The following is a 24,531-nucleotide window of genomic DNA, read 5'->3' on the forward strand; positions in this document are numbered from 1 at the left end:
AGACATCCAGGAGCGTGTCTCCTGGGTTATCCTTAAAATATCCAGGCTATCCTATTACCACGAAATTCGAATCGCGGCAGCTTATCATTAATCACGGCCACCCTTCGACGAGCATAGTTGCTACGGCACCCTGTAGTGTCCTTTTTTCATCGGTTCTATACTTGTTTGTTCGCGTTTTGAAGCGCCGTGCGTGGTCGTCATGCTTGACTTTCCCTTCCTGTCATGTTTTCCCTTTATCTTCTTCTTTGCGCTTTTTCGATTCCCACAATGTTGGTCGTTCTCTTCTGGAGCAGCGATTCATGGCGAACCACTGAAAGAGAACGAAACGATAAATCTACAGGCGATGAACGAGGTGCTCGGCAGCTTGCCCTTGTGTTCACTCGATCGACTTTTATTTCAAAGCTTGGCTGGAAAGGGATAGTCGTGAGAGAACAAGAGCAAGAGTGAGAGAAGAAGTGTATAGATATGTAAGGGAAGGAAAGAGAGCGACGAAGCAGGTTGAGCCTAAGGAAAAAATAAGGTTGAGGGGGTGGGAAACCGAGGGAGAGTTTGGATGCGCGTACGACGTGAAACACGGCCCAGTAATTTGGAGAAAATTTAAAGCTCTCTGTCGGGGTAATTGCATAGGCGTCTCTATGCCGCTGTGTGCGCCGTTTTCTACCGCGTTCTCTTTTTTCACCTTTTTTCTTTTTTCTTCGTTTTGCGGGTTTGTTTTTCATTGAAGGCGAGAGGACTGAAAGGGTTCCTAATTAAATGATACGCTCGCGCTTTCTAACCGACAAAGAATGTATCAAACGCGTATACGATAAAATTCTACGAGGTAGAAAGACGTGACGAATAGAAAAGATGAGACGCGTCCACAGGTACAAATACGGAACGATCTACTTCCGGACAGTGTGCTCGACTTCGTTCACTGTGCTACGAGAACTTATTACTATAGCGATCCATGGTTACTTATCGCGCTGGATGTATTATCCTTGCAATTTCGTGTCGCGGAAAGGGGAACAAAAGGAAGAGAGAATAGGTCATAGGAATAGAAAAGAGAGAGTGGATTTGGAGTGCAAGGCCGGATAAATCGCGGTTGTCCGACGAGATAGACCGATTCTTAATACACGAGGGATTCCGATTTTCATTTTTAAAGAATCGCGCGTTTCAGTGGCCTCGTCTAGTACTGCTGTACCTAGAACTTTTTAAATGAGGCGCACGGTACAAACGAGTCGTCACCGCCCGGCAAAGTATTATGGAATATAACGTCGCGTAATTTCTAGCGTCTAACGTGTACGCCGACGCGTAATAAACGACAAAAAGGAAGAAAAAATTGACTCCACCCAGCGAGAAAAAGAATAAGTTTGCGTACAGGACGGATGGAGAGAAATGCGGTTGTGCAACTAGAGACACGAATGTAAGTGAGAAGGAGGAAAACTGCGAGTAGTGACGGCGTATGTACTAGTCCGTTTGCAGCGATACGATATGTTTCCCCACGCTTTTTGTTTTAATTTCGTAGGAGCCACCAACTCTCGTGCCCTCTCTCCTTCGTTTCTCTGTTTTTCTCTTGTTTCCTCTCTCATGGGAGCCCCGCGAAATGTACCACGGTGGTTTTCAGCACTGTGGATGCTGCTAGCTATATATCCACCAACCTCTTCCCCTTTTCCATCCTCATCCTCCCACTATCCCTCTTTCCTTTCACTCCTCCATTTTCCCCTAACCCCCTCCCACCCATTCTTCCCTCCATCGTGCTATATCCCTTCCCCTTGCACGCTTTTGCTGCCACCCCTACGAGTCGGTAAAGGGCTGAACCGGCCAGTGCAATCCACGACGAGTTCGACGTCGAATCCACGCGTCTCCCGTGTCTTATGCTACGTGATTTTTTCACGCGTTGCTCGCGTTTTGCCGCGCGGTAAAACGATATTGTTCCGTTCGTTCGTTTGACCTTTTATTTCGTTCCGTTCCGTTCGTTCGTTCTCCGTTCGTCAATACAAGAGGCACATACGTGTCACGATTCGCCTCGAGCTCGTTCCATTAGAGACGCTTTGTTCGCGCCTACGGTTCGTCTCCTCGTATTTTCCTTCCACATCGTCCCGAACAGCCTCGTTACGCGTCATGCATCGTCGCGTCGAGCGCGTTTATTCTCCCTTAGGTTAATTAGCGTGCGGCCCAGTTTAATGATCTTTCGAACGTCATTAAACTCCCGCTCGGCCAGGGTGCACTCGAGCCGTGAACTTCGACAGGGAAACGCCGCGTCAAGTAGCTGGAAAATGATACGTTTGGGACAACGACGTAACTTCGAGGGTCGTTAAGCGAGTCGACAACTTATCGGCGGGATGTCAACATCGTGCCTGTCTCCTGTCCAACTTGACGATCTTGTAATCTATCGAAGCTACAGAATGTCGCGGCGACACGTAAGTCTGCCACTTCGCTCTTTTCAATTTGTCATTTTCATCCTGTTTCTACATACCCACACTCCGTAGCCATCGATTTACCTCGTTGTTTTGTTGCTCGTGAGATTAAAACCGTACAAAGAGCAATTGTCGCGAGTCGACTAAAGAAAGGTTCGGTTCGAACAGAGTCAATAGCGCGCCGGAGAAACTGGAGGAAATTTATAACTCGAATAACTTCGCGATTCGTTGAATATATTTTCTCCCTTTTTCTTTTACCTCCCTTAGCCGGTGGTTCGGTTTTTTTTTTACGGCTCGGCAACTCATTGAGTATTCATTCAATACACACGTTTTTTCCGCGGCCTGTACTCCTCGGCGTGTAAGGTATAAGTGTTTGTCTGTGTACCAACGTCCGCGTCTACTTGAATTCTTTTCGAGTGTCAGATGTTTTTTGCGTAAAAGCGGGTCAAAAGAACGGACGGGATCTTTTTACACACTACGGTACCTACGAGATACATGTCTATATGTATGCCTGTCTATGTATACCTAGATGTGTTTGTACCCTCGTCAAAAATGGATTGTGTAGAAGTCAGAGTAGTACTGCGAATTTTGTTTAATGTTGCGAACTAACTATGTTATTCCCGCATACGTGCGGAATACGCGTAAAACCGTGTTTAATACGCTTTAATTCTTCGTCCTGGGAACTCGATGAAACTAGATTTTAACTTGGGTGATAAATTTTCATCGTTCATAGAGTATCTACACGACGTCGACTTATCTGTCGAGCAATCGGGTGACAGTTTAAACGAAGGACCTAATTGTAGAACGTAAATCGTCGAGTCTAGGATGGATAGGGTCGTGATTCTGTATATGGCGTAGGCTCGAAATTATGGAATAGACAGGAACTTAGCTGTAGTTTTGGTGCTGTTGTTGGTTTACTGTATCGGGTAGGAGTTTAGAAAACGTGGTATTCATGTAAGAAAACAGTTAAGCCATATTTCTAACGTCGACAGGATGCTACTAAAAAACGATGACGTGTTTCGCTTCGTGCAAGATCGAGGGAAAAAGTCTTGGTTGCAAGAAACAGAAAAGAAAAACGAGAAAACAGGGAGGAGGAGGGAGGGAGGGAGGGAGAGAGAGAGAGAGAGAGTAAAAAAAAAGAGACTCATTAATTCTGTTTTTTCGTGCACGATAATGGAAACTCGCTTGAACTTTCTTATTCCTTCGTTAGCCACTCCTGGCGTCGTGAAAAGGCAAAGTCTTATTTCGTACACGACCGACAAAGAAGAAACTTGTCATCCTAAAGGGTAATTAAACGGCGATAATTGTGGTGATTACACGCGGATAAATCGTCCGGCTATCGAAAGTTTTATTTGGCATATTAATTTTATTGCCACTGCATCCGGTCGACATGTAGACGATAACTTTAATTGGCCTGGCGTGTTTCATCGCGTTTCCCGATAATTGTTCAATAATAAAATAACACAAGACTATGCCACTGTTGCCGAGACTAGAATTAAACTAGCGTAGATTTCACGCTACGCGGTGGCATACAACCCAAAAGGGAGGGATGACCAGCGAAATTTATTCGATCTCAAAGCGAGCCGTTTCACCGTGAAACGAGACTTTGTAGTCATTAAAATAATCCGGATACCCGTTCAAGGTACTTCGTGATTCAAATTGCGTTGTAAAAAAAACCTAATTTGTAAACATGTAATCAAATGACCGACCAATAGGGTAGTAGTGCGTGGAATGTAATTCTCGCTAATGAGCACTTTGTTAGAAAACTCGGCGCGAAGAGATTAGGCGAGATTTCGGAGACAGCTCGGAAATTAGTTTCCCATGAAACAACAGGTAAATTCTTCTTCGTCTCTGTCTTATTCGTTTCTCGTACTTTCCTTCCTTCCACTTCCCCACTTTTCACGATCGGACAAATATTATTCTCTTGAACACGGATATCCCGACCGGATTTACGTGTATGTGTGTCGTTTAACTTTAAAAAGGTCCATTCACGATGGATTTCATTGCTGTTAACACCATGCTTCGCGTTTGTCATTGACGTGAGCTGGTGTATGCTTTGTCAGTGAGACAGGTTGAATGTCCCCGTTGATTGCTTTCTTCGATTCCACCTCTTTTCTACTATGATCAATAACACTGTCAATAGGTGATGGACGACTGGTGGAAAATGTATTTTCACCTGAACGAATCGTACGTTCTAGTAATTCTCACGGTTTCCATGAATTTCAACGGGGACCACCTTGCCCATTTCGGGCCGGTCATTTCGAATTGATTCCCAGTTGAACTAATTTCACGAGTGTGATTGTTCTCCCAGAGACAGAGGCAAACAAACGGCTGGTGGAAGAAGCTTGCATAGATGATGTGTCACGATATCGTATCGGGAAATGACAAACACGTATATTGTTCTAAATTTCGCCGATCATTTCAAAACAGTGAAATTAAGCGAGAAATAATTGTAATCGATGGACCGTCGTTGCGATAATATCACGTCCGGGACGAATAAATATTGGTCCATTAGTGTGTTTTATTGTATACCAAATAAATTTCCCCACGTGCTCCACGGAGAATTGAAAATATATCAACAATTTGCAGTAATTTACTGTTGTACATAACGAATTGTATACGATACTTTCATCCAACCTCGCCGGCCTGTGTTATTGATATACAAAGTAACACAGGCGCTGTTATATCTGCAGGTAATTTTATTCATGAAAAAAAGCGACAGATTATTACGAGATATTATTGAATGGCCAGCATCACAAAAAATTTTTCGCGCTTCGACGGTTTTAATAAAACGGCGTTTTACGTTTCACGTAAACGACATTCTCACCTTTCGTGAAATATCAAACGTAAAACGTTTTCGCGCTGGTAGGACGGTTTCTCGCAAAAATCTCGATCACTAGTGTGGCTAACATCCTACTAACCGTAGTGTGGCATTTGTATTTCTCCTCTTTCCCCGTTTTCTTCCTCCTGTTTCTACTTCGTTTCCTCGTCTCCTCCACGAAAAGTATTTCTTTCCGAGAGACAAAACGTTGTTCACGCTTCCATTCTAAACTTTCCTCCCCATTTAATAACCGCACAATGCAGCTCTACGCTTAACATCATCGTATAATATTCTCCGTAGCGCAAGTTCCTTACAACTGTTTTTCAAAGCTTCATCCTGGTCATCGCACGAAACAAAAGCCTGGCTTTTCCTCCCGTGACGTGAGAATGTTAATCACACTTAGTGTAATCGCTCTCCACAGAAAACCGAATACCCCTCGATACCGCGGAAATGCAATCGTGAAAAGTTTCAATCGACTCTCTCGAGCAACGAATAAATATCTCGATGTATCCGGTGTAGCGCCAGAAAAAATAACATTTTTTTTGATCGTGTATATCCACGAAGTCTGGTTTGCGCGCGAAATTATGCACATATGTAATGCGAATCGATACCTACTGTACAATACATAGTCTCGATATGAATGAATACCAAACAGGATGATACAGATTTTCAATTAACCGCTCTTCCTTGCGCGTATTCATCGACGTCCTCTCGTTCATTCGTTTTGTTTCGTTGTAAATGAACCTATATACCTGCATGCGCGTATAGGTATGCATGTAAAGAGAAAGACGCTAGGGAGGTGAAACGTATTGCGTCGCCGTGACGTTCGCCACAATACCGTTGTCTCGTTGGAATAAAGGGCAACGATTTTCATTTAAATGTCTTCGGGTCAGTCAAGTGGCCAAATAGGACGTGACATCCGACGACGATCGGCTCGATAATCGATACGAACCCATAGGTTAAATCGATGCTCAGGATTATCGGCACTTTAATCGACGCGGCAATTGTGCAATTTCGTGTATCACCGAGATACAGAGCGAGAGATGAATCTGTACACAACGAAGTGAACTTAATTACCCAGTACGGATGCCAAATTCAGGCCAGACCGTTCTATCCTGTACATGTACGAACGATACGTGTTTATGCGAAAGGAAAAGAGCGGATGGTGCAGATAGAAGGATCTACATTATTCAACGGTCGACTCTTTAGTCGAAGCTTCTTTACGTAATACGCTCCTCTTCTCTCGGTATTAAGTTTTTCGTCATACTTCTCTCTGTGACGACCGATCCGTCTGGAAGCGTACCTTTTCAATGAGCTTCGTCGAGCTACGACAGAGGGTTCACATCCGATAAACCCGATAAATTCCACCGACAAATGTCCTCCCGGATACCAATTAGTATTCATAAAGTCGACCGCTCTTTATCCTCTGCTCCTGATCCTAAATCCTTAATCCGCCATATTTCCTAAGAAGATACGTAGCCTCTGTGAACTCCGTGACTTTGCTCCCCGATGTCGATAGATTCCTGAGAAATCGTGCGTTATCCCACTGTTCGTTATCATGTCGATCACGTACCCTTCTTTACAGATTAAAACACGAGGTTTCTTAATTCGAAACGTGGGTCATAATCTCCAATAAGGGGGGAAACTCTAGCTTGTTTATTAAGATTCTGATCGTCCGTGGTGTTAATCCCGATAGAGGTACAGCGAAAAATATAGACGAAAGGAAGTTGAGTCGCGTGTATCGAGAAAAGAGAGACATTGAGTTATATTCTAGTTATTCACTGACAAGCCAGAAGCATGACAGCAAACTTATTTAAGGCGGTTCATATTTTCTAGCGTGCTTATTATTCAGAACGATCCATCGTCGAGCTTCATTCTCCAAATTCACCGAGAAGATGGCCGTTTAAAATATTGAAGCTTTTTCGCTTACTTCGAACTCTTAAATGGTCCGGTGAAAGATTCAGGAAACACTTTCCATTTCCTTCGAGAGATTTCTTTTATCAAAGTAAAAGAGCGATTCAAAAATGACCGAAGTCCACGATAAAAGGGACCAAATTTTCCAGAAAACTTTCTGCTTGTACGGTGAAGCGAAAGAGAAAAATTCTTTGACCCACGTTTGGTAATTCGCATATCCATTGAATAGCTTGGAAAATATTTAACAGGTAAAATTGTTTTTCATCGATGCATACATTTCGAGTTCTCACGAGTAAGATAATAGCTCGGTGGCAGTAACCATAATCGTTATACCCGCAGACCTTAACGTAAACTAAGACGGTATGTACTCGAAAGCCGAAAGACACTACACACACACACACACACACACACCTGACATTGTATCTTTTCCTGAATAATTCGCGCATTACAGCATACTACGATTTCACAGCATAAAAAATGGACGGAAAAATATCATCGACTTGTTTTTCTCCGTCCACCGCTCAATCTTACGAGAGTCTTCAAAATCTTAATCCTACACGGTGTTTCCGGGTTCTTGATTTATTATTACTTTATCTTAAAATATGCATCTACGTCGGAACATTTACCACAATTTCATTTCTGTCTCACGCACCGTCTCACACATATTCCAAGCTTATCGTTGATGCTTCCACCACTAGTTGTTGCCTCTTCCAACGGCGTGAACCGCATCATCGTTTATATCCCGTTTGCCTCAGCCTCGTTTTTCCTCACTTTTTTTTATTACTCCGACTCGCTCGCGACCTTAGTCGCTCGTTAAATTTCGCGCCGTCTTCCGGGAGCTTAACGCTCCACGTAGTAAAGATAGGAGAGGAAGAAGTGCTCTTCTCGTGGACGAGGGAAAAGTTGCTTTTCACTGGATGTATCGCGGTGTACTCGTGAGCTTTGGTGGCTGCCGCCGTGGCGTCGCAACGATTCGTTCGTTTCTCGAGGATCCTTTAATGAGTGATGATCTTTTAATAAATGCCGCCTCTGTCGCGTTTTCCATCTTCAGCTTTGCCGTGTCCAAGTGAAAATTTTCACCGTCTATTCCACTCGTTTCATCCAAGAGTCCTCTTCCATCGAATCGTTTCGAAATGATTTTCTCTATCCTTTTGGCCTGTCTGTCTTTCACTTTTTTTTTCTCTCTTTTTCTCTCTCGTTCCTCGTAATTCCCACCGGCTGACTAACGCGTTTCACCGTCGAAAACGAAACCGTACGTACGTTACACGTCGGACAGATAGACTTTTATACGCGTACCTCGTGGGATCGTTGTTTTCTACGAGTTTACAATTCCCGGATGAACGACGAAACAATGAATAGCCCGGAGCAACAGATTCGTCGAAATTAATTCACCGAAAGTAATTCTCTGGTTTTATTATCATTAACGGTTATTACGCGCGTAAATTATTTACCGAGTTTCCAATTAATATAACGAATTAAAAGGCGCCTACGTAAACGCGAAAATCACGAGCTATTCCGATGCAGAAACGTTTAAGGGACTAGTCTGAGGTGAAAGCCAAGAAGAAAGAAAGAAAGAATCGCTATTAAATTAAAATGTCATTCTCTTTTCCGCTTTGTCTATTACATTTTCTTCGTTACGGGTTTTCGAGATTTCGGGTCAGACCTAAACGCAAAGTAAAAAGAGCCCTGTTACCATTAAGATTTTACGAGCGTCGAGTCTGACAACGAGACGCTTCTACTGTACTATACTATATCCACTGTGCTCGAATTTCAGGAGGGTGAGCAGTATCAGGAACGAGCCGACCCTTAAGGAAGCGAGTCATCCGTAATCCCTGAAGCAGTGCAGCTTGGTCTCGGCCTTGTACGGATACCAACCGCGGGACAGGGCAAATTCCTCAAAGGAGCGGGTTAACCACGACGATCTTCCACGAAGACAGGCCACGCGCTACTATCGCTTGAGAGTGGCATGCGCGTGTGTGTTTACGCAGGTAGACGTTCTTGGGTTCGAGGAAGTTGTGGAAGAGAAGGATCGGCTTCTCTGCCTAGAGGCAGACACGGAGAGAGCGTTAACTTGGTTGGCTAAAGACACAGTCGTCTGGTAGCCGCAGCTTGCCGCAGCTTGCCGCAGTATTCCACAAACTTGCACAATATCCACAAACCCGGGAGCCCGCGAAATTCTTTAGTAAATCTTCTGGCATTTGCCTCCCGAGACGAACGCAACGCGTGTGTAAAACACGCTGAAGAGCGACGACGGTTTGCCGAGCGAGAAGGAAGCAGGCCGTGTGCCGGTTAAGTGTAGCCGAGCGTCGAAAATGCATCGTTGAAAAGGGTCTCGAGAAGAAGGTGGAAACGTTGCGCCGAGCTCGCTGTTAACGCGCACCAAGAGTGACGTCGGGTTGGAACAGTTGAGACATTCGTAAATGAGGGACCAGAGAAGGTAGGCGTGACAAGGGTCCGCTTAAGCCAGAATATTAGTCGTGTCATCTAATGATCGTCGTGTTTCGCTTCGTCCATTTAGTTTTGTAATATCTAGAGAAATTTCTACTCGTGTCGACCCCGGTGAGAATCCCCGTACATTTCAAAGTTCCGCTTTGGACCCTCCTCTTTCAGCGTTGACATTTCCTGTATTTCCAATTAAAATCTGGATAGAGGAACGTAGATTCACGAAGGAAGGACAACGTGACACGAAAGTCCTGGCGGTTGACGCGGTAAAGAGATGGTAGTAGCCCGGATTCGTTATCGGTGTTGACGCAGGCAAGTATACCAGTGGATGTTACGTTGTAGAAGGATTCAAAAGAACGTAGTCGAAGGGACAGGAAGTGAATCGGAAGCAAGAAAGCTTTTGCGGCTGTGGAAATATTAATGTTAGAAATTAAGTCATCCTGAGTATTCGCTGAAAGCGTCGTGAAATTCCCACGCGATTCCGTTAATATCTAACTTGAAGCAGTAAAGAAAAGCCTTGTAGTAGGAAAGTAGCGGAATAGAAGCGCGAATGTTGCTTGTCGACGGCTCTTTCTCCTTCTCTTTCTCTGCCCGTCTGTACTGTCGGTGTCTATGTACTGTTGAGTAAAAAGAAAGGCAGAGATTTCTTCACAGAAGTAGCCCGTTGGCTGTGGAACAGTAGTAACGGAACGCTGAAAGCCACTCGAGAAAGAGAAACCCGGGAAACGCGCTCGGTTCTATGGCCTAGAGCATCCTGTATTTCTGATAACGTACAGAATTCAGTAATGTTCCATGCAGGAAGGTTAGTGAATGAAGGCTGAATGGAAAACCGGTAAGCAAGAAAGTCCTTTCGCCTAGAGGCGAACTATTAACTTTGCTTCCAAAGGGTGTCGTCCAACGGGTCACCACAACGTCTTGCGAACTTCAATAATATACACCACAGCGCAATTCAAATCCGACGGCCATTGCGATACTTGTATCTTCCTGCTTGTCCTTCGGACGCATGAGAAGGGATCTGGTGTGCCTCGAACGTTTCGAGAGACCGCAACCTATAACTGTGGAACAATAGTCGAACACGACGACCGAGCAACTTGCCAGAACCTTCCGTGGCATTTTCTTGGCTTGTACGCTTCGTGTGATCGCGATAAAACAAGCTCGAGAAACCGACTTCTGCAACGCTTCGATCGAAAGAACCTTTTCTCGAGAACGTTTGCTCGTGTGGCTGTCACGGAAGAACGACTCGTCTGTAATTTCTAGAAATTAGCAACGGTTAACGACGGTTACCGTCGGTATACTTTAGAACGAGACACGCCTCATGGAGAAGTTGGTAATCCGTGAACTGACGCAAGACAGAGGGGATTGATCTAGCTAAGCTACTCACGGAGATGTTCCAGCCCTGTCGCAGGACCGAGGTCAGTTCTGCTTCCTAGGTTTCCAGGGCAACAGAAACTTTTCTCTTTCTACGGTCGTGCTAATCAATCCTTGGAAACGGCGACCAGAGAACAGGCAACAATTGCAACACAGTGGAACGCGATAAAAGGTTCCTTCTGTCTACTCGAAATATCGAAAACAGCAAATCGACGCGGAAGAATCGAGTTTCTTCAACGACGTTTCCCGACCTGGTAGAGTAGTTGCGATGTAACCTCCGAGAATTCCTTCTGAGTGTAAGGAGCGTTTTCAATCTCAGATAAAACCCGTGGCTCGAGAACGGGTACCAATCGAGGGGTTAACGTTGGATCAGAGAAAGACACGGTGAATGAGGGCGGGCGACGAGGCGCTGGCAATTGGCGGCAAGCTGGGTGAAAAAAGGCGAGGCAGAAAAATATGGTGCACGAGGCCACGGGTCTATGGCACGGTGCGGGATTCAACGTATCGAGGTGGCTGATGATCATAATACACGGATACCGGGCCACCACCCTTTTGCTATCCATTCTGCTTAACGTGCTGGTGCGAACTGCTGGTAAGTATAGACGTGTTCACGTACGCTTCTCGGTTTCCTCGGCACGTTTGTTTCACTCTCTACCATACAAAGCTCCGATCTCAAATGTTTGCGTTTCGCTCGATGGAACGTTTCGTCGTTTCGCCTACGGCGAATCCATTCCATGCTACGTAGCACTCGTAATCGTCGCTTTGTCGAGACCAGGCGCGTAATACGGGGACTATATACGGGCTAGCGTGCCCGTCCTGCATCGAACTCCCTTTCGAAATGCCTACGATCATTTTTATAGATCTTCCCGAGTCGAGTTGCCCTCGAATCCACTTTACTGGTCTCGTACCATCGTAATAATATCTTCGCTTAGACTTCAATCAGCCGTAAAGATCTTAACGCGCCATCTTTTGTTAAGATTTTCGCGATATAGGGCCACTTCGGTTTTTAACAAATTCCAACCGAATTACATTTGTATTGTCCGTATAACGTACCTACAAAGCGTTTCGAAAGTACGACGATCTTCTTCTTCGGCCGGAGACAATCTGAGGAAATCCGTCGAAGGTCATTACGCCTCATCGATTACTCGAAACACTTCTTGTTCGTATCCGTCTCTATTAACCGACAGTCTGGAAATTATTCTCGGTGAAATTGCATTTACTATTCATTGCCCTGTATGAATATGAATTTCCCGATTGACGGTGTGTTATCGCGTTAATAACTAAGAGAATTTTTATTCTCTATTCTTATCATCGAGAACGCGTATTAATCGCTATACACGACTCGAATACAGGTTTGTTCGCAATCGTTTCGCGCTAATAGATAACGCGCGTAGGTTCAACCATCATAAAAGTTGGCGCTTTTATGCGTCCCCAGGCGCACAGGGTGTGGACTTTATCGATCATTTATGACGCCAGTGGAAAGACACCGGGATTACGATGAAATTCACCGGAAGCAATAGCGCCGCCCAAACAGACCGAATTAACTATTATATAAAGTTCTTAATGTAGCCATTTAATGTGCTAATGCGGTCCCGTGCTAGGTTCCAGCTTCGATGCTCCTTTTAAGAAGTTAACTCGAGATTCTTCTCGGATCTTCCAGCTACGAAAACCTTTAAGCCCCTTTCTCTTCGTTATTTCATTATCGTTCACGTTGTCCTTTTATACTGGAGATATTTAATGCCCTTCATTCATCTCTATCTTTATGTACATATATAATCGTGCAAATGCTATTACTAAATTCCAAAGATAACAAGTGGCTTTGCCATTTCACTGGTGCCGGCCATTCTCAAAGTGAATAAGCGACCATTATTCATCCGATCGGTGACATATGTAAAGAAGTTTTCGCGTTTCGAACATGTAAATTACACCGATTCATCCTTCGTTCGTTAATGCGCAGTTAAGCGGAGAGGTTTTGAATTACAAGTTTATAAATTACAGATATATCTTTGAAGCAGCGAATAATGCAAGCCGATTATAATATTGGCGAGGAACGACAAAATAGCTGGTCTGGTGTCGATTAGTAGTGGACTCTTGATGCGTGACCATTATTGCTATCGAATTATCGCTTCATCGGGTCGAAATTGCACCTGAAATTCGATCATTTCGAGAGCCGTTCTTTAACGAGAACGTTATGAACCCTTGGCAACACCCTGCGGGCACAAGTGCTCGTTTATCTCTCGAAATCGTTGACATTTTACTTCGATTTCGTTCACCTTCCCCTTTCTACTCTTTTTCATCGTACTCGATAATTCTTTGTTCGATAATATCTCGCTTATTTTCCCATATCCTTCATATTTCAGCCAACATAATTTCAGTTTTATTATTAACGTACGAAGAGGTTAATGATAACGTCACGCGTTTTCATTATGTAAATGAATGAACAAAAGTTTGTAAATAAAGTTCAACTCTCTGGTACCTGGTATAAATCGCAATACGCGTGTTTATGCGCCAACAGATGCACGCAGTAAATATTTTCCCCGTAGATTACGAGTATAGATACTCTGTAACAAACTATGCCGTATGAGTACAATATCACGTTTAAGCACGGTAATAAAGCACTACGAGAGTTCCGCACTTTCCAATGCTATGAAATCTCGTCGCACGTAACCTTCCTATCCTTGCGAGTCGTTACATCTCTGTTTGTCTTATTTATTGATTCCCGACGTAGACATGATTCAATTAATACGTGTCTTTATTTTGATATATTATTTAGCAGGTATTACTCAAATTACAATTCGCAACGAATACGTTGAACACGGTATCCCAAGCGAAATAAGAACAAAAGCTTTTGCCCTTTCATAGCGATTCATCGTGAAAAATATGAATACGTCTTGTGCGTTAAATTTAAGTCAAGTTTAATCTCCAGAATCCGACTGGACTGGCTTCCATCTCTCGGAATTTATTACATGCTATTTACCATTCTCCATTCGCGAGGAATCAGCCTGGTTCACCGCAGATTTCCAAGAGTTCGTACAGAAGCTGCGCGTAACTTAATTTAATCTATTTCTGCGTGAAGCGATACCAGCAGGGTTACTTGTTCAATTTAGCAACACACCGAGAGATGCATCACTCATGCAAATTTTAGATGCACGCTTAACCCTGCCGCGAAACTTCCGTGGAAGGCCTGGCGATTTACTTAGGAAAACATACCGAGCTAGTAAAACGCGCCACGTGTACCTTCGATGAACAAATATTCGCTAAACGAGTAGCGGTGAATTTATAGTTTCCCTTCAGGGGGTTTGTCGTTGGGCCACGGTTAGGCTCGTTTATGAGCGTTTATTCGCTTTATTGCGTCCGTAGCCGGACAAAAAGCGTCTCCGCGAGTCCGCGTGTCTCCGCGCAGGCTATGTAAAGAACGCGGTAAAAAGGCCGCTTTCATCGTGACGCGTCTGTCGGATCGTAAAAGAGAAAAAGGAGAAAAAAAGATACACGACGTGTCGGGAAGGGGTGAACCGGTGTGCAGTGTCGCGGTTGTTCATCAGTTTACTTGCTAAATATACTTGGATGAACGAGAGGAGAAATATCACGCACGGCCCTGTTTCGTATTCTATATCTATGACCATCTGCTGGGCCGGCTGTTACGCGCGTGTGAATGTTCGTTTTGCTCGTGTAACGTAGAATTTTGGTCCGAAAAATAGTTTATCCGACGGCTCGTTCCAATGCCAGAGAAATACAGAGGCGAAACACAGAGAACGGCGTGTTCGATATATTTCATGATTGTTACCCGATGAAGCTTATGCCCGGGGCTACACGCAGCTATGTACCGTACTACGTGTTTAGAACTCACGATACTTATTATACGTACCGTGTGTAAGACGTGTCGGAAACACCAGTACTGTTCCGGGACGTTTTGAACATCGTCGAGAAATTTCCTTCGATGCCGCGATTTACGCGTGTCTCGTGATACCTGCACCTTCGTCGCGCTCTGAGATTTCTGGAAAGCGAAACGACCTTCGAAAAGCGTACTTGCCGTATTCCTACGCGAAGGAATCTATGCGAAGGAAATGTTCGCGTTATTTTACGTCACGAAATCGTGCTGTCTCGCATTGGGAATAAATTTTCGCAGCCGGAGTAGTTGAAGTTGCCAACCAGAGGGAAAGAGAGTGCGGCATGCTGAAGTTATGGTGAAACAAACGAGCTCGACATCGTGGTGTTTTATTTCTAGTTTAGCGAACGTTGGAGAAAAGTTGGTAGTTAAATTGCTCTGAAAGACGCTTAGCGCATGGGAATTTACGAATATTGCTGTTCCTTAAGCCCCAGAAGTATCTCATTTCCCAAGTTTTCAGTAATAACGACACCTTACAGTCGATTATTCCTGTCATAGGATTACTCTTTCCTTTTTTCCACTATCTTTGGTATAAAGGTTGATTTTCGTTTAACGAGCTGGTCAGAACGATTACAAGAATCTGGTTGTCGCGCCTGGTGGAATCGATTTACGTCGAGCAGAATGTAACACCAGCGGCTGCTATCTTTTAAAATGTTGATTGCCTCGTTCAGCCCGACCATCCATTAATTAAATTATGCAACAAGGAACGAAAAGGAACGCGTAAAAGCAACGTTTGCCTTCCGCTTAAAGAGAGTTTCGATAAGCTGGCAGAAAAAAATTAACGCCTCAAACAAGATTTTCGCTCGAAAATATCTCGATGGGACTTTTTACCTTCACGTTCCATGGTATAGATACGTTTCATAACAGAATCGCTCGTTTAAGTTCTTATTATTTTAATAGAAATTCTTGGCACGGTCCCGTTCTTGAAAATAATGAAACTTTTCCCGGATAGCCTTTCGAAGTTTCGCTATTTGTTTTTACCCGTCTCACGCGGTGCTCCCATATGTATATGTATTATCCGACGACTCTCGAGAGTCCGAAGTTAGATCGAGTGTCGGACGAATGGAAAAATTTCGGCTAGTAAATTTGACGTTCTATTGAATAATAGGGATCGGGTAAAAGAAAATGGAGGAAGAGAATCAAAGCGAACTCGCTGCATTCGTTAAACACTCCCGCCACGGAATTCTTCTTATCTCCGAACTAAACTTTTACCTCGCCGTGCGAACTCCCGCGAAAAATCCAGCTTCGCCTCGTGAAAAGACAGTTAACCGTTCGCAAAACTCGTCGAGAAGAGCTTTTTAACATTTATCCTACGAAATTTTATGCGCATATCTCGCGCAATTGCACCCTAGCTGACTAGATGGCTATTAAATCCACGTATGATCAGTCAGACGGAATTTAAATGATATACTTATGCATACTCGGGATTATTCCAGTCTTATTAAAATTGCAATTTTTGATCCGCTTTTATGCTAACGCCATAAAAATTGGTCGCGAAAGTATGTTAAAGATTCATAACCGTGTATCATAACGCTGCTTTTCATACGTATGTATAGATAAAGAGGAATAATGTAACTAATACAAACGTGTATCGGTATAACATAATTAGTACTAACACGTAGAAGATTCTCGCAATCTCCGCTTTTAATTCTTCTTTTTCTACCTCTTTTTTTGGAGGGATAATGTACCGGTGGAAGGAACGAAAACCGCCAACGTTCCACTAGCATAAGTAAGGAAGCGACGACGCTGACAAGAGAACGTTTTTCTTTTCGAGAAGATGAAAGTTTCCCAAACTTTGCCCGAGCAACAGTAAGTCTGTGGTTACCCACCTTCCAAGGCTTAAAACTTTAAATTATCATTAAAATGATTCGAGAGTCGTATTATCCTTCGAAAAGGAGATCTACTTCCATCGTATTTTTTAAACTTTCCTCTGACAAGAATTATTGCATTAAGTTAATCCTGTCCATCATGAAAATTAACTTCGATTGATTGACCGTATTTTCTGCTGCTTATCACGGTCGGTCATCAACATTTGTCCTGATTCATGGTTCGATCAACTTGTTCGACGAGAGATAACAAATAAACCCGTTAGAACTACAAGCCATCGTAGAAAGACAGATCGACGGAAGTTAACTTTGACTTTCCAGCACGCTGTACGGTTAACTGAATGTTTAAAATTCAACCCATCGATAAATCGTACTCGATCAAACAACGAAAAGCTATTCGTCCACAATTCTTCTTATACGTCTTCTTTCTCTGACATTTCCATTTGACGCCTCTCATTCCCTGTTAGCAAATAAACACGAGAAAAGAACAATCCTTTGTTTCAACAAATCCTCTGGGGCTATTCGAGGTGCGCATAAATATTTGAAGGGGTCGATAGGTAAGGCGCAAAGGGGTTGAGTAAAGTCCAGAGGAAAGCCTCTTAACGAGGATCCTGCTCGTGGTACGACGAGCTTTGTGCCGAGGAGAACCACCCTGAATCCTTCAACGACATGGCAATGATTCCTTTGATTTAATGCTTATTTTTCAGAGTACCCGACAGCGGTCACGGCGGAAGTCGTCCCGGCGAACGGGAATTCGTTAGAAGCCAGCATGAAACCACTGGACATCGACCTACCGCCTACGCTTCCGATGAGCTTCGGTACCGAAAATTCCACGGTGATCTCCGCCCAATCTGGATCTACCGCTCTCCTACCTTGCGTCGTCCATAATCTGGGGGATGGAATGGTGAGATTCAAGTCGAGGAACATTCTTCAAAAAGTTTTTCAAAAAGCATTACCCGGAGTTCGGGTTTTACGCGATTTCCGTTCCCAAGAGCGCAGGAAAGTTATTATCATATCAACGTTAGAGCTGAACGGGGTGGCCTTTGGGAGAATCGAGGGAAATGAGGGTTAGTAGCTGTTCGTGTCGGGTTTGTAGCCGGGGTGTACCGAACCATAGGATTTAAAGAAACAGAAGAAATCAAAGAAATAGCCCCGTTTTTTCTTTTTCTTTTTTTTTTTAGTTCTATGACAGATTTTTGTACGTAAATTGTGTCGATGTTCTCGTTTAGGTTCTCATCTTCGTTAGCTATCTTGTATAGATCCTCTTAAACCTCGTTATTATTACGATTATGATCGAGTCCAAATTGGAGGATAATACGGTTCGAAAGAAAGATTTTAATTGAAGTGAAGACAGTCGAGACTTTTAATTGGAAGGTTTATTCGTGGCACGCGATTGTATAAAATGGAATTAAAATCTAAAGAGTTGGGCGACACGGGACTTCTAACTTTTCAGTTGTATCTCTTTCATCCCTCGATTGTATTGTTAAAAGTAACAAAATCGTTTACGAGCCCGTCAAATAGCATGTTAATAGCTTTCAATTATATCCTATGAATCGTCGGTTATTCGTGGATATTTTATTATCCTTCCCAAGAGAATACGTATCCCACGTTCAAAATAGAGGACTACTCAGTGTCGGCCTGAATGTCTTAATGAAATTTTCGATCGAACTACAGAAGGAAAAGAAAATCTATAGGAGGGCAGAACAAAGCAAGCGGGAAAGAAAGAAGAAAGAAGACGAATCCGAGAGAGAATTCACAGCCTCTTTCGTTTAGCTCGACAAGTTTCGAAAGTTGCGAAATAAAATGTTTGCGTTTCCCTTCGTTAGACGAAGTCGCTTCCCCCGGGTTCACCCATTGTTAGCCTCAGTTTACCTGCAAGCCGAGACTTCGAAACGCGGTACACGGACACGGGAATCGATGTGAGAACCAATTCGCTATCTTGAACTTTGTTCTCCATTTTTATTGAAGCGATATCGCCGTGAAGTAGAAAAAAGAGACGTCAAATGAAACAGAGCTTAATAGCTCGTGACGACGGCTGATTGTTTTATGGTCGTTGCACGAAGAACAAACACAGTGAAACAAAAAGAGGAAGGAAGGGGAAAGAACATGCTTCTTTCGAAATTAGTGGCTCGTAACGAGATTCCATAATGCATAAGCATTTCCTGAGACCGCAAGTATAGATTGTGCCTCATAAATACGATGGACGCAATCAAAAGTCGAGTAGAGGGGTGAAAAGCAGCGTGTACCATTTCATTAAGCCGCATATTCGCGGGATTTTATCGCCGCTGTGTTACGCGTTACGTTCCAATGGCGAAAACTTTGCGTGTCGCGCGCAATTAGCTCCGACGCTCGAGAGGCGATCGCGTTCGCATTAATATCATTGGTGCACGTAACACGAAACGTCCGGACGATAACGATTCCGGCCGACCTCTCCTGATTTAAACGTGGGAAATGGGAAACGTTCCGATGAATGTTACCCTAAATGCTCCGACGAATTGTCATCGTCAAGGAAGAGAAGTAGAAGATCGACAATGCGCGCGCCATTAAGGCGCGTCGCTATATTCGGGAAACGAGAAATCAGAGCGAAAGGTTCGGCAAGCAGAAGCCCGTTTTCCCATCCAATCTCACGAGATGCTTGACATTTTGTTCATCCCCGTGCACGCGCATAGAAATGGCACGGTTCCGCGAGCACCTCAGCTACCGCCATTCGAAAACTGTTTTGCCCGGATGGATGACATCCAACCAGGGAAATTTCCCTCCTGTGTTTTTTCCGCGATATTCACGGAGTTATTACCGTGTTATTTGTCTTTTTCCGCGCGCGCAGTAGTCGCGTTACGCAATAATTTGGTGGTCGAGCACAGAGCATCATCGTGGTGGAATGAGGAACGCGGTGGATGAGCCGAATGGAAAGGGGAAAGCGATGGCTGGGAGGGTGAGTACGGAGGTCGAGTTAAATCGACGCAGGTGGAAATCAATAGGAAGGTCGCCGTCGAGCAATTCGCACGCTACTTCTATTGTCGCTACGTGCTCGGTGGCTCGGCCGTATAAAATTTCATTGCGTGCTTGGGGAAAGAGCGAACGAAGAAAACAGGGAGAGAAGGCAAGGGACAGTAGAGAAAGAAGAAGAAATAAAAGGAGAGAGCGAATAGAGAAAGAGAAAGAAAATGGAGAAAGGTACGAGATAATGAAACGGGCCGTATCGCTGTCCGTGCATCGGCGGATCGCGCGCAAAGTCTTTTGCAATTTTGCAAGAGCCTTGCCTTCTAATTGAATGCGACGTCTTCGAACTGAAAGAAGTCTATGTACGTTTCGACTTATCCCTCGAAGATTGCCTGTCCTTTATATGAAATCTCTTTTATGTAGCCGGCGAATAGAAAGGAGAAGCGCACGGACATATCGTATCGATGGGTGAAACATATAATACTATGCTACTTGCTCCACGAGATTGAAGCGGCATTGCCCATTAGAGAGCCACGTGTCTCGCGTACAGGAATCGTACATGTTGCACGAGACACGGGGAATTGCCGTGAAGCGATGAAATAAGGACAAGCATTTAAACACTACAGGAATTTACATACATACGGTTCGATTTTCCAAGTTTCTTTGTCTCGCGATTCATTGTTCACGGGCAACTTCTTCAATGTAAATCGACATCCGTTATTTCCCTGAGTACGTGCGTATATATAGTAGCTTGACAAAGATAAACAAATCGTCTGGAGACTTAATAAAGCCGGGGCTATTTTAGTCTCGCATTCTTGTCTCTTTAATTAACAGATCGAGAATCGAACGAACGCTCGATTCGCACGAACGTGCTCGTTTCCTCTTATAAATTCTCACGTTAGGTCACTCGGAGAATCCCGCGATAGCATCGTTTCAATTAATTCGCCAATTCCAGTAACCTCGATTACCATGTTCCGTTTTTTCCCCTTTTATTATTAAGGCTCTCATCAACGCTAAGTAATACGCACGACCCCAAGGTCTTCCTCCTTTTTCTATTTCTCTTTCATCTTTTCCCCTCCGTTTCGCTATCGCATGTTTTCCATTCTTTCGAGTTGCCATTTCGCGCAGCCAGTATTATGGTAATGGGTATTTTGGTTAAACGGTAGCTTGATAATCCGCGTTCCACCGCATCACGTGACAACACTTGCCGGTCTTTGAAGCTTTTATCTCGATTGCGCCCGACGAAAGTTTCACATTTATGAATGCGTGTCGTTGCCGTCTCCGCCTCGCTTTTTGTTCTATCTTTTTCATATATATATATACCTATATAGGTATATATATAGCAATATATATATGTAGTAAATATATATATATATATATCCATAGTTCGTTAGAAAGTAACGACAGGCTAACGTTCCGAAAAAAAGGGGTTAACTTCGGTTGGCCGACGGGAATAAAGTCGAGGGGCTAAAGCGGGTCGTGGCCGCCTTTTTACCCATAATTTACAGCAATATTTGGATTCCGTTCAAACGAGACGAAACCGAAATGCGATGTAAATCTAATTATATCGAATCGGTTGGATTGCTATTGGCCCTTTCGCTTCTGTCTGTCTGTCTGTCTATCTGTTTGTCTCTCTTTCTTTCTCTCTCTCTCTCTCTTTCCTATCTATTTTCTCTTTCATGTTCAAATCTCGATGAAAATATCACGCGAAACCGTGACGATAGTGACCAGATATGTCTGGTTGGATCGCGAAATACGTTCCGCTATTCTATAAATGTTGGTTAAGAGAGCGAACGTGCTTCGACGAATTTATTTTAACGGCAAGTTACGTGAACACAGAACGGGAGGCAACGGAACGGAACGGCCAGGCGAACGTTGTTACAGACAATACGATAGTTTATTTGGTTCATGAATAATAATCTTGCCGTGGCACGATTTAAAGGCAAGAAAATAGCAATTACTCACGGACACTGTGCTCCGAGTTCCTTCGCGATCTGAATCTACGCGCGACTGGAAATTACGTGTACATTAAGGCGTTGTTCTCGTTGAACCCTGTGCCCGAATCGTATCCATCGCAAGAACTCTGTGCAACTTCCAACGAACGAAAATTCACATCGTGGAAACGGCATCGTTGGAACTCGGCCGAGGATCATTAATATGGATCGAATCAGAGGTTTTCCAGTGGGCAGATGGAAGAACCCGCACACAGTCGACTTGCGTTATAGCTTATTGGTAGCGACGGTTTCATACGGACAGTAGTTAAATAATTATAAAAGTGTACATGCGGGAAATATCATTACACTACGTACAGAAATGAAGTCAAAGCGACAACGATCAGTTTTGATCGAGTTTCTACGCTCTTTGATGTTCTAGTTCTTTATGTAACTGGATCTATTCTTTAGCCCTTTATATTTCATGTTTCTACACCTTGCTGTAACCTTCCTTTATACTGTTTTATTTTCAAACCAGAGTCTACCATAAACCTTGTCGTTGTTGTTATCGGTGTTGGTGAACGTTCTCAGTCAACGAATCTCAGTCGTAAATAGGTACACGCGCGATTTGTTACGGCGAGTCAGTGAAAGCATCTTCCATGGTAAAGCGGGTCGAAAAGGGGAAGTTCGGAAGCCGAGTTTGCATTGTACAGGGGAATCTCTTTGGAAATCACTAACGATCTGTATCCTAGTAATTGGGTGGGCTCGCGATGCACGAGCTCGATGGGAGCGGAGAGAACGTGAAAGCGATGTAAGGCATTGCGCTGAGAGCCTGTGTCTGCATTCATGTCGGGGAATTGCTCAATAAGCGTGAACCGTTAGAAGGGTGTCTTGAGATCCGACAAACGTACAAGGACTGATTTTCAGATAGACGGCCAAAACTTCGCTACTGTGTTTCCGCTCTCGACCCCGGGAAACCAGCAACTCGCGCGAACGCCTGTCCGGAAGCTCTTTCCTGTCCATTTGCCCCGTACTAACTTTTTACTTTTATACGATCGTAATTTTCAACGGACCGTGTTTCGCTGGGGAAATTTAAGAGCCTAGGAATTGCAATATCGATAATAGAACATGCGATGCAAAGGGAAAAGAATATCACGAAAAATAAAAGACCTTCGAAGCCGGTTATTTCTGGAGCTTTGTTAGACCTCCTATTAAAATTCTCTCTTTCATCGTTTCGTCTCGCCTGGTCGCAATTAATATCGCCTGCAGGTGCCCACTGGACAAATTGCCACTGAACAATTTACATCTTTCGAGCGGTATCAGCATGTTGTTAGAGTTCTGAAAGCCGGTATTAATAACCAGGGGTACCTGTTTCGCAAAGGATAGCGAGCTAACATCCGGTTAGTCTCTAATGGTACCAACTGCATATCTGCATTCGGACTTCGAGTGTTTGAGTGTTTACAGCACGAAAGGGTTTCCGTGGTTGAGATCGTTCCTGCTTAAGGTGAGGAAGATATACACATTGACGAAGTTTCGTCGGGTCTATTCGAGAATCTCTCCGTGCACAAATTCCTCGACCTATGGAGTTTCATTCAAGACGGTAACACGCGTCCCGGCAGACGTATTCTGTTGCTTCGTCCGCGAGAACTGCAAATATGACACTGGCAAAGTGGATGGGAAACGTCTGGTTCGAAATTTCCTTACGCAACAGGCATGCACCCCGTTAGTGGTTAAAGATGGGAAAACGGAGACGGGTAAAGCGAAAAGGAAAGTTATAGACGCACGCCACTGGACGGAGAATTTGAAATGATGGAAACACCTCAGAAATTTACTTTGGACGGACTGTGATTCATGTTCGGTCAAAGAGAATGTGCGGCAAGTGTAGTGAACGTGGTGAACGCGGTTCACGTATTGCTGGTAGGAGACACGAAGCTCCTTTCAAAATTCGCGTATGAATGCTTGGTTCGTGTGTTTCATTTCCGATTCATTAAATCCTAAAGAGTTGTTTCGTGACGGATTCTGGAGATAGCCGGGTGGTGCGCTCGCGGCTGTTCATGCATTATGCGCGCGCGGACTTTAATAATAATTTAAGCGGGATGTAAATCGAATGGAAGGCTGCAGGGGAGCGGCGCGCCGCTGCATAGAAATGCATGTGGCTTAATTAAAACGGTGCTTTTATGAAACAAATATTTATCGCGATGCACCGACGGAAACTAAATTAATCGTCCGCGTGATGAGACCCGCATTTTTACTCCCCTTTTTTTTATAGTTCGCATTCCATACGCATTATATGGGCGTAAAAAAAGAAAAAAGAGAAAAATTGGAGGGAACGCAGAGAGAGGGACTCGCTCCTTGATGATCAATATTTGTGAACTTTTATTTATCAATATCTATTGTTCATTCGTAAATTGAACAGAGAAAAAAGGAACGCATGTTCCGATACAGTACCTAGTGGTCGAGTTTATTTGAAATGATACACTGGCTATGGTTTTCTCAACGAAATAAATTTTATTATTTCGCTTTTTTATGACAAGTAACGCTTTGAAGGGATAACATTGCACATCTATGTACCGTCAGTTTCACTTCCGATCAAGCTGTTTGTAATCTGTGGCGGCGGTGAACATGTCTTTTCTGATTCTCTCATTTTGTTTCGCGTTTCCACTTCGTCTTTCCTGCGAATTCGAGCCCCTGGTATGACAACCTAACGGGTGCTTGTAGGAATTCTCCACGAGTAGAACAGTCATTTAACCCGATCCTAAGTTACGCAAAGCAGGGGAGCACGGCTTCAGCTTTCGTTCAGTCCCGCGAAACGGATATCGCGGTTGGATTTCCAGGAATTTCACGATTTCGCTGCGGTGCATGTTTATACGTAACACATTCCACGATTCTCGAATCGTTTATAGATTTGTGTACCATTAATCAAGTGCGAAGTGTAATCGATTCGAGGCTGGGCGTGGTAACCTCTGAAAGGTTTAAAGGAAAACGTGAGTCGAATAGCGTATCATCG

At 43.9% G+C, this 24,531-nt stretch overlaps 1 protein-coding gene across 1 annotated transcript in view; it reads left to right on the forward strand.

Moving 5' to 3' along the window:
* Positions 1-1,786: 1,786 nt before the first annotated feature.
* The window catches only part of LOC117231614 (lachesin-like), a 33,185-nt gene continuing 10,440 nt past the window's right edge, over positions 1,787-24,531 (forward strand). Inside the window, exons 1-3 of the mRNA XM_033490212.1 lie at positions 1,787-2,399; positions 8,906-11,533; positions 17,361-17,557. Coding sequence (XP_033346103.1) covers positions 11,398-11,533; positions 17,361-17,557 — 333 coding nt within the window. The 5' untranslated portion in view covers positions 1,787-2,399; positions 8,906-11,397. The remainder of the gene's footprint in view (positions 2,400-8,905; positions 11,534-17,360; positions 17,558-24,531) is intronic.

Source organism: Bombus vosnesenskii, unplaced genomic scaffold (genome assembly GCF_011952255.1).
Source record: "Bombus vosnesenskii isolate JDL3184/JDL3185 unplaced genomic scaffold, Bvos_JDL3184-5_v1.1 scf7180000013273, whole genome shotgun sequence".
Classification (NCBI taxonomy): Eukaryota; Metazoa; Arthropoda; class Insecta; order Hymenoptera; family Apidae; genus Bombus; species Bombus vosnesenskii.